This window comes from Phoenix dactylifera, chromosome 10, assembly GCF_009389715.1.
Source record: "Phoenix dactylifera cultivar Barhee BC4 chromosome 10, palm_55x_up_171113_PBpolish2nd_filt_p, whole genome shotgun sequence".
Lineage (NCBI taxonomy): Eukaryota > Viridiplantae > Streptophyta > Magnoliopsida > Arecales > Arecaceae > Phoenix > Phoenix dactylifera.
In genome coordinates, this window is record NC_052401.1 from 8,763,223 (window position 1) to 8,779,238 (window position 16,016).

The 16,016-nt window shown below is 37.4% G+C and overlaps 1 protein-coding gene across 2 annotated transcripts in view; it reads right to left on the reverse strand.

Moving 5' to 3' along the window:
- The window catches only part of LOC103715851 (ubiquitin-like modifier-activating enzyme 5), a 37,328-nt gene extending 29,333 nt beyond the window's left edge, over window positions 1-7,995 (reverse strand). Inside the window, exons 1-5 of one of the 2 annotated variants that reach the window (XM_039130982.1) lie at window positions 7,627-7,995; window positions 7,015-7,083; window positions 6,804-6,917; window positions 1,331-1,459; window positions 1,004-1,072 (exon numbers count right to left, since the gene is read on the reverse strand). In XM_039130982.1, the coding sequence (XP_038986910.1) occupies window positions 1,004-1,072; window positions 1,331-1,459; window positions 6,804-6,917; window positions 7,015-7,083; window positions 7,627-7,725 (480 nt within the window). In that variant the 5' untranslated portion in view covers window positions 7,726-7,995. The remainder of the gene's footprint in view (window positions 1-1,003; window positions 1,073-1,330; window positions 1,460-6,803; window positions 6,918-7,014; window positions 7,084-7,626) is intronic. The other variant, XM_039130983.1, reaches the window with a different exon arrangement.
- Window positions 7,996-16,016: the final 8,021 nt, after the last annotated feature.

Sequence of the window (16,016 nt, forward strand, 5' to 3'; positions counted from 1 at the left end):
TGCCGGGGTCGACCCAATCAACCTTGGGGTCGACTCAATCCACACTTTGCTGCAACTCAAGGTTAGATTCATTCATATAAACAATGAAATGCATCTTTATATAATTATACGAATATACTGAGAGTAACAGACTTACAAATGAAGTATCGAATTAACTTATAACATACTCTCGATTATTGCTTGTTAATCATCAAAATAACACTATCATCCTCACTACCAAAATGGCATTAAAGACAGACTTTTGACATTTCCAGAGCATGGTTAACAGTGGAGGTTAGACATTAATAACTTTGTAGAAGGTCGCATATTTATAGCCTCAGATAATTTTGGAGTTAGGGTAAGGAACATGTATTTTAACAGCAGAACAATCAGTAACCTAACCTTTCAGTTTTCTTGGAGCATCTAAACAATGGCACACTATCTATCATGCTAGAATCCTCATTCATTATGCTTGATGCCAATGCTCTTTTGGTATAATAAACAATAGCATCTGAACAATCTTAAGTTTCAGATTTTACACTTGTTGACCATCTTTCAAGGTACATGGAAGCAATCTTTATTTTCAAGGATTATGCTTTCCTACATACTTACCAAATAGGTCAAACTAGTGAAATGTTTAATATCAAGAGGGGCATATGCTGATATGAATTATTAATTACTAATAAGTTAGTTTCTAACAACAAAAGAAACAAATTGCCAATTAATAGAAATTAAACAAATGCCATCTTCAAAAATTTCCTATCACAGAATATGATAAGAACTGGTACCAATCTAATCCAATTTAGAATTTTGATAATATGTCCAATGTTGATCTCTTTCATTCTTGCCCAATCAGACACTTGGATATATCTGAATCCTACCCTCTTATTCATGCCCATGCAACAATGCTGGCAAGTTGATCAGGTGCCTGACTGTTTGGCTTGACAGAAAGCATTCCCCATGTATAACTAAGTCATAACTCCTAGAACAGTAAGAATTAAATAGTCAATATGTAAAAACTTACTTCCAACGCAACATCTGGATTGATATCTGAAAGGGTCTGGACAGCAGCATCTGTCTTGGTCATGCCAACCTATATGGGAGAAAATTGTTTAAGTGAAGAGGGCTCACCCCTCAAAGAATAAAATTTCAAAAGACAACTAATTCTTGAACTACAAAAGTGTGCAAAATAGATGATCAAAGTTACATATACCAGATATCCAGGTAGACTATTGATCTCAACATAATGGGGGAAAGAACAGATAACCATAGTTCATCCCCACCCTCCGCCCTCGAGATAAATATGTATAGATAGATAGAGAGAGAGAAATCTTAAGAAGAATCAGCATGCCTGGTCAGGACGAAAGAATAACCTATTCATGTTAGCTAACTCCACTGTGTCATAGTCATACAACAACAGGCGACCAATTCCACACCTTGTAAGCATCTCTGCAGCAACACTGCCTACACCACCTATACCCTGTGGCAACAACATAAATTTCAACAATTGTGAAGTAACATTAAAAATAGATAATAGTACCGCATCCTAAAATTTCATGAAAGATTAAGAAATTAATGCTTCTTAATAAGAATTGGTCAACAAACTACAATGTAGATATACAACTTAAAATCTATGCATAAAGATCTTAAGCAATGGTAATCATTGGCCTCCAAAATACCTTCCAAAGAATCTCAATTGAAAATCAAATAGTGCTTCATCCCAAGGCTTTAAGTATCAATTATGGTACCTCTACCATTATACAACTGGTCTAGTGTTGGTATGGCACATTTTTATAGTAGTGATCATAGTATGTTGTGCCGGTACTGGGCACCAAACCGGTTGCCCGGTGGCACGGGTCAGTACGGGCCCACGCCGTGCCAGGCCAGGCCTGTACCGACACAATAGAGAAGGCGGAAGAGAGGGCGAATGGGAGAGAGGAAGAGAGAGAGAGAGAAGGAGGAGAGAGGGAGGGAGGCCGCGGAGGCCGATGCCTGGGCAGAAGGTGGAGGCCGCAGCCAGGTCTCCTATTTCCAACTTCACTTAAAAATCATAATTTTTTTAAAAAAAAATGAAATCGAAAACAGAGGACACAGCCGTAGCCTCCGCCTCCTGCCAAAGCGTCAGCCTCCAACAACCCTCCGCCGACCTCCCTCCCTCTCCCTCCTTCCCCCGCTTGCTCTCTCTTTCCTCCTCCTTCTCCCCCTTCGGCAACGGATTTCATTTTCATTGCTGAAATTGTCCGAATCGGCCACCGGGACGGCTTGGTACGACCGGAACCGTCCGGTTCGGAACAGTTTCACCGACTCTGACACTATGTATGAGGGGTGTACCTGTTATTGATCCCTTACTAGTAGAGTATTGCACACCTAATATATACCAATACAGACTGGTACTCAAAAATAGTGCTCCTCTACTCTCAAACCGTTTACTACCTCAATACCTTCTTGGGTTCATCATATACTTGGTTCCATTAATAAGTACAATGATGAAGCTTCATCTCTTCATACTCCATAGATGTTGATTATGCTAGAAATTTTATCACCCAGCATCTCACTATTCATTTCTTGAGCTTCATTAAAAAGGCCATTTGCCCTTTAAAAATTAAGAAGAGGGATCTCCTCTCTTACTACAACACCAATATATCACTATGTAATAACTCACAAAGTGAGCTAGACCTCACACTTTATCCTCTTAGGCCTTAATATCACATTTCCCTCCCAAAGTGATATTCAACTTGATAGTAGATTGATTTTCCATTAATAGACAAGGCATATTAAATGTATTTTATTTTTCTTCATTCATTATCATTATCTATATTGTTATGCTCTTGGTTACACACCAACTATGACATTTATTTGCAAAATCCCCAACTGATCTACATTTCCAGTATAAATCACGTCAAGTGTGAGAATATCAAGGTACGTTGTACCGGTACTGGTAGGCGTACCGGTCGCCTGCCAGACCGGTACGATTTCGGTTCGGACCAGTTTGGCATTAAACGTGCCCACGCGGGCGCGCTACCCCGGAGAATCACGCGCGAGGCAGCGCGCCCGGAGAATCGCGCGGGCGCTCTTCCCCACGCACAAGCGCGCTGCCCAGGGCCGGCTGAACCGTTAGGCGACCTAGGCAGTCGCCTAAGGCCTCGACCCAAAAAAAGGCCCACGCCCACCAAACTCCCTATAGCTACAGTGAGTCGCAGTAGAGCTACCGGCTACGGGCTACCTCGACAGGACGTGGAAAAACCTACTCACCGTCTACCCGTCCCAATCCCATCGCCCATTGGCCACAGCAAGCAGGAACCTATTCGGCAGCCTATTCCTTCGCCGCCCACCTACTTCTCCATCTCCCAACAGACCCTTCCCTTCTCTACAAGAAAACACCGGAGAATAGGGGACTCCTTCCCCTCTCCCTCACCCTCTCATAGTCACTGATAGTGATCAAACCCTCCCATCTCTTTCTGATCCCTCCTTCCTCGTGCGCTCTTGTAAGAGGGGAGGGAAGAATCCTCCCGCGGCCCCGCCTGATAGAAGAATCTGTGATTCTTGCTCATTGAGTGGACTCTGAAACCGTAAAGGGATTCTTGGTGCTCGCCGCACCTGCCTCGCAAGTAAAGGGACTTGTCTCGCACTCTCGCTACTATTTTCTTCTCGATGATTTATGATTCTCTCCGGAGTTTGTTATCTTGGAATCTTTGATCTGACGCCGAAATGGATCTTGAGCCGCGGACGGCGCAAAAATGAGCTAGAAGGAGCTGCAGAGTAGTTTCTTTTGTTGTTTTTGTTTTTCATTTTGTGGCATATCAGACATTCAGATGTTGAAGTTGTTGATTTGGAGTTGGTCTTCTTATACACCTTGTTACTAACTTATGTGTGGTATTGTTCTATTGGTTTTACTACTGTGAGGAATATGTTATTTTTATTCGATCTGTATATCAGCTTGTCCATGTTGCAAAGACTAACTCCATTTACCGGTTTTGGTGTGTATTCCCCAGGTGAAGCCGAGGAGGAAGAAAAGGAAAGAAAACATATTACACTGCAAGACAAACTGGATAAAGAGCTCTAGGAATTCGATAAACGGCTAGAGCAAAAAGAGGTAAATGAAATTTCAGATGATGCTTAATTTGATTGTCAACTGTTTGACTGATACTGATGATAGTTTTTTGTGGATGTGTATCCTTTAGACAGTATGAATGAAGGCATAGTTTTTTAAATCAAAGAGATTCTTGCTTCTGTTGTGAGTGATATAGACTGAGAAATTTCAGTCTTTTCATATCAAAGAGCTAAACTACATTATCTTCCCTAGGAACTTCTTTCAAAGCACAACAGTGCTACAAGATACTATGCAACAATATGAATAATCTATATTTGCAGATATGTTGATGTTCAACATGTATGAGCATATTCTGGAAGCCTGACTGTTTCTGTTACACTCATATTTGATGCCTAATTTTGATCATTCTTTTCATGTACTTGAAGATTTGTGAAATTCCTTTGGCTGAAGAGTTCTGGGACACATTATTTCCTTGTTTACATTTGTAATCATGTCCACATAATCTGACATGACTTCCTCTTTCTCTGTAATAAAATATTGAGGTTCTATTACTTTTTTTTGTTTTGGTAATTTCCAAACTTTTTTCTTGAAGGTTTAAATGATGTTGTTTTTTTTTTCCGGTTTACAATTTGTTAAATTTAAGTGCTAGGCTGGCTTGCTTGACTTTGACATACAGGAGTTGCTTCATTTGTATGCGTTCATATATACATCTCTTCATTTTATCTACAATCTATCATTCTCTCGCTGTTTTTTTAATATTTCTATTTATCAAACAAATGCATTCCTTAATAGTAAAAATTCAGAACTACTTATTATGTTATTTTTTCATCATTAAAAAAAAAGGCTTTCTCTAGTGAGTTCGCCTTAGGCCCCCAAATGCATTGGGCCGCCCCTGGCGCTGCCCCGAGGGCAGGTACAAGTGCGAACTGGTCTGGTTCGCACCGGTACTGGGCTTGTACCGCTTGGTTCCGGGCCCTTTGGAGCCGAAATCGTTTTCCATACTTGAATCGGACCGGTCCGATATAGGCTGAATCGGCTAGCATGGGCCGGTTCAGCATACCCTGTGCGAGACATGCTCAAGATTAGAATTCTCGTGGCTCATCACGATTCTCTAGTATGAGAGAGGTGGGTCTCTTTTAGATGTATATATTACATCCACCACACGATTTCCAGGCAAGAGTTAAGTTTTGAGTCTCAAGACTAGTTAGCTGATGCAATCTCAGTTTGCTCAAGTGCATAGAATGTGCTGCTATAGCATATTTGTCATAAGCTAGGACCCTAGCGCAAGCTTCAGAGTTACCCAGCGGAGGAATAAAGCAAGATATGTAATAAAAGTAAATCCAAACCTTAAATTTTGAAAGCAATTATCAAATTTAAATTAAATGCTGAGGATCTAGATGCAAAGAAAGACACTAGAGAAGGGATAACTAATAGCTTCTTGCTTCACTAGCAAGGACTCATTGTTGTCAATGATTCCACCAACTGACACCTTTGAAAAGCTCCATGACTAAGGACTCCACCAACTAGCCATTTCGCGAATCCCCAAAATCCATAGGGTCATGCAGAATCTTCCACGACAAAAGAGAATTTCATAGTGTACCCAGTAAATAGAAGGTTTATTTATTTATCTATGATCAAAATTAAGTATGTGGGCGGTATTTATATAGATGGGCTGTTCACACCCATGGAAATCCTATTTCTACATGGATGCAATTTTCCTACAAAGAAAAAGAAATGATAATAACAAGAAAAGAGTTTTTTAGGTCCTGTAGGACTTGTAATCCAACTAACAAGCGTTTCTTAAAAAATAAAACAAGAAAATTTGACCAAAAATCTAGAAAATTGTCCTTAGTTCGAGAAGGCCATGGAATAGTATTTTCATAATTAAGTTGAATTTCATCAGCAATTTGTCAGCATGACATGTCTGCAACAAAATGGCCATAACTTTCTCATCTCAGCTCCAATTAAGATGATTCAAGATAATTGGAAAGCTAACTTGATATTGGACATCTTGGAAGTGATTTGGGCTTGAAATTCAACTTATAGTGATTATTGTGATATGATCTTTGGAAACTCATGTGTGGTGGATTGTAACTTGACCTATTATTGACTTATTTGTGAAACTTGAGTTCATTGAATATTAGTGAGTCAAGTATCACATTGTGCTTTTCTTTCATCAAGTTTTAGGGAGGTCTAAAGGCAGCCCAGGAGACTTGTGGCAGTGAAGGATGTAGAATTGGCTATCGTGCTTGTTCTAACATAGTTTCCTATGCGTTCATAACCCTCCCTTCAATATTGATGATGTTTGGCCATATTTACACACCCTTTGAGGCTTTCGATCGTGGAATTTGTTGTAAGAGGGTCCAGAGTTGAATAACCATAAAGTCGAGTATGCTGGTTGGCATTGACTTTAATCATATATCTCAATAAATACTATTTTTGCTCAATAAATCACATTTTTTTGTAGACCATAAGATATGATTTATTACAACCTCAAAATGACTTTATTGGTTACAGGTTCCTACAAAACAAGAAATATTCTTAAAGCAGGCTGTGAGATCAAAATTTTCAATTATTAAAGTCATTGACGTAATTTTGAACTTGATAAGGATTTGTTTAGAGGCATCCATATTTGATTGTTTTATATCTTATTCATTACTCATACTTCAAGAATCGTTGCTGATCTTGGTCTAACTCAGCATCAAATTTACTAAGAAGCTCATGCAATTTAAATGCTTATAAGAATTAAGGAAGAGATGAGACAAATACACACGACTATTGCAACTGAGAATTCTTGGATCCTTTCATAGTTCTCCACAATGCCCATGCGCTGAAGGGCCATCAGCCTACTATAGGGGTTGCTGTCTGCCACCTCGGCACTCATATCCTGCACATCACTCCAGATGCATCATAACCACAAAGCAAAGTTAGCAGCAATTAGCATATGAATATGGGTTGAAAAATGGTTTTTGTAAGAAAAAGACCTTGACTTTGGAGCGCCGTGAGGTCCCAAATTTCGTAACATTCATGATTCTCACTATTCGCTGTTGCATCTACAGTAAACACCATAAGAACCAAAATTTGATGGATATTCAACAATAAGCACATTAATGAGGAGTCTTCAATCTGATTTATTTCCAAAAACAAAAAACAAAAAAAGAAAAACTCGGGGAGGATAATGCCTTCTTTTGATATATAAGATTATGGATCCAGAAAAGGAAAAGAAGAGGAAACAATAGAAATCAGTTTATAATGGCATGGTTAAGCAATCCAACGAACAACGTGGTCTAACAAAGAAACTAACAAAAAATACAACAGAATTTATCAAAAAGAGAGAACTTTGCAGCGGAAGGCAAGTCAGGAGATCCGACGCATGAGAGAAACAGATGAATCGATCCTTCTCCAACTAAGAAAAAGACCTGACATATCGGGAAAGATCAAATCAGATCGCAAACTATCGCGGCAAATGCTCCATTAAAACGAATAAAGAAAGAGCCAAGATTAGGACCGCATAAAGGAACGGAAAATACTAGAATCAAACAGAAAATTAAAACAAGAAATCAAAGAACAAGGGGAAAGAGTGAGAGAAGGGAGACCTCGTCGACTGAATGGAGGGATTTGGCATCGGATTGAGATCGCTTCAGCGATTCGATGTCCTGGAGCAGCGCCTTCAGCTCTTCCTCCATTGCCGCCATCCCTCGCTTAGCTTCAATCTCCGGAGATCTCAATTCCCAGATCCTCCGCTTCTTCTTCCCCGTCGGAGGGTTATTTGAGAAAGCGCGCAGTTTATGCGCATCCCTCGAGGCGTTCGTCGGGGAAACGGCGGGCGATTCGCCGGATCACCGCGAAGAGTAACTCGAACGGGTCTAGCCGGATTCGGCGCGGATCCGAATTGTAAATGGACTATTACAGCTGAAGGCCATCAGCAACGGGCTGCTTCTTCTTCTTCTTCTTCTTCTTCTTCTTCTTTTTTTTTTTTTTTTTTTTTTTTTTTTTTTTTTTTTTTTTTTTTTTTTTTTTTTTTTTTTTGGTGTACCGGCATGTCACTGCAAACTATGAGAACGCCTATAATAATCAAAAAGCAAAACACGCTTTGGTGCCACCGGCACTCGGTCCAACCCCCCATAGAATGGCCCCAGAGTGGTGTGCTGCAAATGAGGCGATCCAGTCCGCCGCACTGTTCGCCTCCGGAAAGATATGCGTGGCTCAGAAGGAGTCCAACTTCCCCACAAGATGGCAGATATTATAGACAAGAGGGTGCAGATCTAGCCTGGCACGCCTGCTCCGAATCCGATCGACCACTGTAGTTGAATCTCCCTCAAGTAAGACCCGCCGAGCACCCAAGTACACTCTAATCTAAACGACGCCCTTCCATGCCGCTCGCAACTCCGCCACTGGGACAGATTCATCAAAGATACGCCGACCTCCAACCGTAATCAGTCTGGAGTCGTGGTCTCTGATCACAAAACCCACACTGCATCTGCTACTGTCCTCTGAGATACTACCATCAAAATTTACCTTGAGAAAACCAAAGGGTGGAGGCTCCCACCCATTCTTTCTTGGATATCATGTGTAGACAAACATGTCTTCAAAGGCTAATACAATAGTTGATTGGCTGGTTTTCTTTGTTGTTGATCATAATAAAATTAAGGCAAAAAAAATCTTATCTGTATTATTTTGTTATCTTCAACAGATATGAGTGGTTACTTCTGTTCAATTAAACACCAATAAGGCCGAATATAGATTTGGATTGGCCGGATATACTGACTTAACAATTGAACTCGAATTCATATGTTGTCACATCAAACAAAAGCAAAAGTGCATTTTATTTTTTTTCAATGTTCAACTAGCAAATAATCCGTGCAATGCAGCGGAATTTAATTACTAATAAAAAAATTCGTAAGGAGGTAAGAAAAAGTAAAATTTATAGTTGTATCGAATATTACATGGCGCACAAAAATGTTGGTAAGTTTATTTGAAATGATTGTGGCATGAAAAGCTGCTATTATATTTAGATGTGGATGGTATCTAGATATAAACGATACATTTTTTTTTTGCAAAAATATAACTACAATTAATACTTTTTATTTAGAGGTAAAGGATGTCTAGATGATATCTAGTTCGTTTGAAATGATCATTCAATGAAAAAACTGCTATTATATCAAGATGTAGATGGTATCTAGATACAAAAGTTATTTTTTCTTGGTATATAGTTACAGACTATGGGACGGCATCGTTTTGAGATTTAAATATACACCTGATTAGCATTTATATGAGAATTGATATGAATAAATGCAATAAATTCATAATGATAATCCAAAATAAAGTACAGAAGAAATTTGTTAGTAAATTTTTCTTAAAGCATGATGAACAATTTTTGTTCCCTATAAGTTAAACAAAATAATTCAGCACATTTAATTTGGGATAGAGCAAATCCAAGCCGTACTTAAAACTTTCGGATAGAGCAAACCTTTAGGATTGTTGGTTTGAATCTATCCATAAGATCATTAACCATGGACTCATCCCCTGCAAGGCATTGAAACAGCATAATAATTTATTAAAGACATGCAAATAAACTACAGCTTTTTCATGTATCTATTTAAGAACCCATCAACCGAAAAGAAAATGACTTGAGCAAATCTGGTAATCCACTACAACAAAAAAAAAAAGAAAAAAGAAAAAGAACAGAGAGGAGGTGTGGGGAGGCGGAAGAAACTTTATCATAGTCTACAAAATACTGATAAGTTTGTTTGTGATGATCACTCCATGAAAAAGCTAATATTATATCTAGTTGTAGATGGTATCTAGTAAGTCCATGTCGAAAAATATAGATCCACATAAATAAATTATATCGGTCAGATATTTTCATAGCTGCTAAGATAATAGTATCAAGATTTTTATATACATTATATTGAGGGATGCCCGATACCGATACAAATTGAAATCTCGCCTAAGATTTCAATCAAGATGAAAACCTTGTCAAGGAAAACATGAGATGAAAACTTGTGCATATTTTAGCCAAAAGATCATGCAATCCATAGATTATTTTTTGTTTCTAATGAAAAAAAATATGCGAAAACTTCAGAGTTGTCACAGAATCCTCTTCAAAAACCTTCAGTAGATGTAAATTGAACACTGAAACAGTGTTCACACTCTATCTACAAAGTGGGGGTTCCAAGCTTGAGTCTTGGGTGGTGAATCTCCTAGCATTTAGATCTATATAATTAGAACTCCATCTTTTCTCTAATTTTTTTTAAAAAAAATTGTAGCAATTGCTCAAGCTCTTGGAGCTATAGCTCTCATTTAGAAAGACACCACCATTTAGGACTCATTTGGTTCGAAAGAATATTTTCTCATAGAATATTTTTTTCGAAAAGCTAATGCATGGATATATGACATCTGAATATGTAGTTTTTGTTTGTTTAGTTGACTATAGAAAAATGGCACATTTCAAAGTGGCTTATGTTTACTTGAGCATCTACTTTCTTTGGAAAATTGTGCAAAATACCTGTTATGCCCTTAATAAAAGAAAAGATTTTATCTCATTCTATCTAAAAGCTTAAGAGCACGTTTGGAAAAAAGAACCCAATTTTCACCTTGTGTGAATTGGACTTTTCCATATCCCATATAGATTTTTCTTTTCTATGAAATGTAAGAATCTTATTGCATGGAAAAGCTACTTTTTCACATCTCTTCTTTAAAAACTCTAATTAAACACAAGGTATTTCTCCTTTTTTCTATTGACCATACTTTTTCTCCTCCTCTTTCCACGGACGAAGCAAAACTCTAGAGTATTTCTGAACACCAGTATACTATGTGGTCCCATGGTCCATTGCAATTTGAGACTCGAGCTGGCTATGACTGAATGCTTCACGAGCTATTGCTTTACTTTACTTTGGTACCTTTCTAATTCTCATAAAGATTAATTAGTTTTATGTTTTTTATGATGATGATGATGATTATCATTAATCATTATTAGAGAAGTAGAGAATGTCGGCTTGGAGCCTAAGCCTTGGGTTGGTCCAAGGGCACCGGATCATGTGCTAGCATGATGGGCAATGCACTCATCGAGGAACAAACCAAATACGTAAAGCAACATCCATGGCTCCATCCCCAAATCTTCTCTTCTATCCGATCTCCAAATCCAAGACAAGTTAACCATTAAATTCTTCAATCATATATTCAATATATCAGCGAAGGCAACATAGCATGCTGAATGAAGGAATAAAGACTTACATCACTGAAACTCATGTTTAGCATGCACCATTGTTATTAATATGATATTACCACTTTCTCTATCCTTACTCTTTTAAATCATTTTATACTTACATATGCATGGCTTAATTTTGAAAAATTACTATTCAATTATATGTCAAAGACCACGATCTCTCATATCGACTGATAATGATCGATGAGGTTCTAAGGAGTTGATCTTTAGAATATCCAGGCTTTTCTTCTTCGCTTGTGAACTTGTGAGCTATGAGAATGAGCTTAGTCGCAAGCCAATCAAATGAAAAATGTTATCCAACGCTGCTCTATTTCCCTCCTCATTTCCTCTTTAACGTAGCTATAATATAGTGCCCAATGATAGCCACGTGTTTCTTTTAATTTTTCTTTCCTTGCAGGGTACAAAGTCATCTTTCTTTTATGTATTGCATCAATCCTCAACTACACTTAAAGAGGAACATAGGCATAGAATACGGTTGTAATTGGTAGTAGCAAACTCAGCCAAGACACCCAAGGCCAACCTTTTTTTTTTGGGTAAATCAGATAAGTTAAATTATTCGAGTATAGATATATCTGTGGGATACAAAAATAAAATACTAAAAATTGAGCAATAAGATTCATAGTAGAGTCCTATAGTGTAGTCCTAATGTGAGTGTCCATATAAGTAGCCATCTTAGCTTCTCTATAGATATATGATACTTTAAGAGAGAGCAATATATATATGCATTATTTGCAAGCAATCCTACCAAAAAGGATAAGGTTTGGCATTAGAAGATTGTAAATTTGAGAACCATCTAATAACTATCAATGAATCCCCCTCTAAGCAAATATAAAATGCCCTCAATATCTATGTAGTATGAGTCAACCCTTCCCATATAGTATAAGGCCCCTCCCATACAACCGTAGTTCCACCATCGACGTAGGATCAAAGATTATGACACCACCTGCATCTAATAGAGCATCACTAGCACTCCTTATAACAAAGGCCACTCTACCAAAAGTATATCTTTCTCATGTATATTGCGATGTAAGTTGATCTCAAGAAAGTAGGAGGGTGATGGCTCCTGAGAATAATATGTTGTAAAGATGTAGAAACTGCATTGAAAGAGTATAGATTACTCTTAAAGTCAAAGTTGTTAACCCTGTTAGTTGGGTGTGACTGGATCCTACTCTCATTCTTATACATCTTAGAAGTCAGAAATCAGCAACATTATGTGCATTATATAGTGGGACCCACCTCGTTAAATGTCGATCACCAAGTGAAATACTTGATATCATCACCACCAACCAACCAACTCCACGTCAAAGCATAGATGTGTTTGAATGTAACCTTGTATCGAATGGGTTTGGGTTGTATCTTTTGCGTGAAAGAATGATTGATCTTCTTTCACGATGTCGACCATTGGATCATGCTGCGCATAGATCTCAAAGCACACTGAACTTCTTCATTCATCCATCTATATAGATCTCAAAGCAACCATTGTGCGATCCAACGGTGGATTTGTGCAAAGGAAGGGAATCCTTCTTTTGTGCAAGAGATACAACTTTTGTTTGTATTGAATTTTGCTGGGCTTGGTAGGTGGTAACATGAAGAGGAGTATATGACATTATTCTAGTGTTAGGGAATAGAAATAGAGTTTGGCACGTGAGATCCTAATGTAAGTGTCCATATAAGTAGCCATCTAATCCATTGTACTATTAGCTTCTCTATAGATATATGATACTTCAAGAGAGAGCAATATATATATATACATTATTTGCAAGCTATCCTACCAAAAAGGATAAGGTTTGGCATTAGAAGATTGTAAATTTGAGAACCATCTAATAACTATCAATGAATCCCTCTCTAAGCAAATATAAAATGCACTCGATATCTGTGTAGTATGAGTCAGCCCTTCCATATAGTATAAGGCCCCTCCGATGGAGCCGTAGTTCCACCATCGACGTAGGATCAAAGATTATGACACCACCTGCATCTAATAGAGCATCACTAGCACTCCTTATAACAAAGGCCACTCTACCAAAAGAACATATCTCTCATGTACATTGCCATGAAAGTTGATCTCAAGAAAGTAGGAGGGTGATGGCTCCTAAGAATAATATGTCGTAAAAACGTAGAAACTGCATTGAAAGAGTATAGATTACTCTTAAAGTCAAAGTTGTTAACCCTGTCAGTTGGGTGTGACTGGATCCCACTCTCATTCTTATACATCTCAGAAGTCAGAAATCAGCAACATTATGTGCATTATCTAGTGGGACCCACCTCGTTAAATGTCGATTAGCCAACCAAGTGAAATACTTGATATCATCACCACCAGCCAACCAACTCCATGTCAAAGCAGAGATGTGTTCGTATGTAACCTTGTATTGAATGGGTTCAGGTTGTATCTTTTGCGTGAAAGAATAATTGATCTTCTTTCACAATATCGACCATTGGATCACGCTGCGTATAGATCTCAAAGCACACCGAACTTCTTCATTCATCCATCTATATAGATCTCAAAGCGACCATTGTGCGATCCAATGGTGGATTTGTGTAAAGGAAGGGAATCCTTCTTTCGTGCAAAAGATACAACTTTTGTTTGTATTGAACTTTACTGGGCTTGGTAGGTGGTAACATGGAGAGGAGTATATGACATTATTGTAGTGTTAGGGAATAGGAAATAGAGTTTAGCCCATGAGATCCACATGATAATCACTATGATAGGATCGATACCTATCCATATGGATATTGTTGATCTTCCTATCTAATAAAAATTTATTGTTTTTATAATTTATTCCTTTTTATACATTTTTTATTTGGAAGGGTGTACTTTGCTTTTTTTTGTTCTCAAAATTGAAGTAAGTGAAATATCACTTCTTACAAGAGTTACAGCGGTGACTAGTATCGAGATATATCATCAAATCCTTTCATATACTTCGAAATTTGCCTTTAATATTATATTATATCAGAGTAAAAAAATATATATTGAAGATATTGTCTTTGAAACAAATTCTATCATATTAGATAACAAAGTGCATGTTCTTGCGATTGTTTTTGCGTGCTACTTACAAGTCATACACTAGCCCATAGTAATAATATTCTTAAAACCTTCAAAAATATCTTGAGTTATTCTTGATTTTTTTCCTTTAATGGATCTTCATATATGGTGTCCATATATGTCTTGGTGCCAAATAGGTTTGATGTAGTTTGAGTCCTACAATGGATATTTTCATTATTAGCATGCCACATTGTATGAGAGGCTTGGTGTGATTCAAAAGGTTGATAGTTTTGATGCACAAGCCCTCCCCCTTCAGCCCCTTTTCATGTTGTATGTCCTGCTTAAAGAATGGAGAAAATTTTTCATAATAGGAGTTGATTGCAACTAGATCATTGGCTCATAGTGACACAAGAAGATTGGTGTCGTATAATATGACCTTAAAAATAAAACCAATATGCTATTGTTAAAGTGCGTGGAAATATATCATAATAAGCAGGTCAAAACTATGGGAAGTCATGATTTAGGATCATTCTGGTTTTTTATTTTCAAGTTATGATTTTAAATATGAACCTAACCTGTTGACTAATTAGATAATTTTGAGTCGGTGAAAAATTGTATAAAGCCATCATATCATTTAAATAATACAAGGTCTAACCTAAATATAGTAATGAGATGTTGAGCTGGTGTGACCAAATGATTTTTGTAATACTTTCCAACCCTTGAACCCTATTTTTCGATTCGAAGGCAACAAATGGGCCAGTGATCATCAACTATTTAGGAGAAACCACATGTTAGGGAAATGATGCATAAACATGTGCTGCTAAATGTTAATCATTAAATTTATAATGCCCCCCCCCCTTTCTCTTTTTTTTTTGAGAAAAGCCTTTTTAATTACATTTTACTTGTTCTCAAGCATTTGTTAAGTTCATATTTATTTAATCTGCTACAAATTTTCAACTTGAGTATTTTGACTTTATGAGTGTTGCTGAGTTTATTGCTACATTATGACAAAGAAAAAGACAATTATGTACATGGCATAAACAACCTAATTAGATTCCATAGGTAAAGCAAAACAATTTAAGAATCTAATAATTAGGAGTCACTTTGCACAGCAAGAGTCACATGAATTTATAGTGAGAAGTGCAAGTTGTCCAACTATTAACATCTTTTACTTTAACTCTTCAATCTAAATTGGTGGTTTTTTGGGGGTGGGATCGTATGAGCACTAGTGCACCGGATCCCACTTATATTTCCCAACTTCACTATAAAAAAAGTCAAATTTGGATGCCGTTGTGCATGGGACTATAGAAAACTAATCATTTCACTTCAAATAATTGATGATAGGTTTGATAAAATAAATGATAACTATGACTAAACATGAGAACCATTACTGTCGACCCATTAACCTAGTAGAGTCTCACTAAATCTTCCTTCTTTGCTTTCAATTACATCTGAAAATGACTTGTAAAATTTATTATGACCATCTCATATTGGTTGCCCCTGGATCCCATTATTAACAAGTGGATCCATAATTTCTTGTACCAATTATTCCTAACACATTACCAATTTTTCTGGCCTAAATCTACTTGTTGCTAATAGATTGGTAAGAGTACACGTGCATAGAAAATCTATACCTTTACATGAATCCAAATGCCAAAACACACTAGCTATCATATTAGTATGTCTTATGATGATGTAATTTAGATTGATTCATTCTTGTATCCATCCACCATACCAACTTGTTTTAATTTCTAGGTACTACGGCCCATGGATTCGAC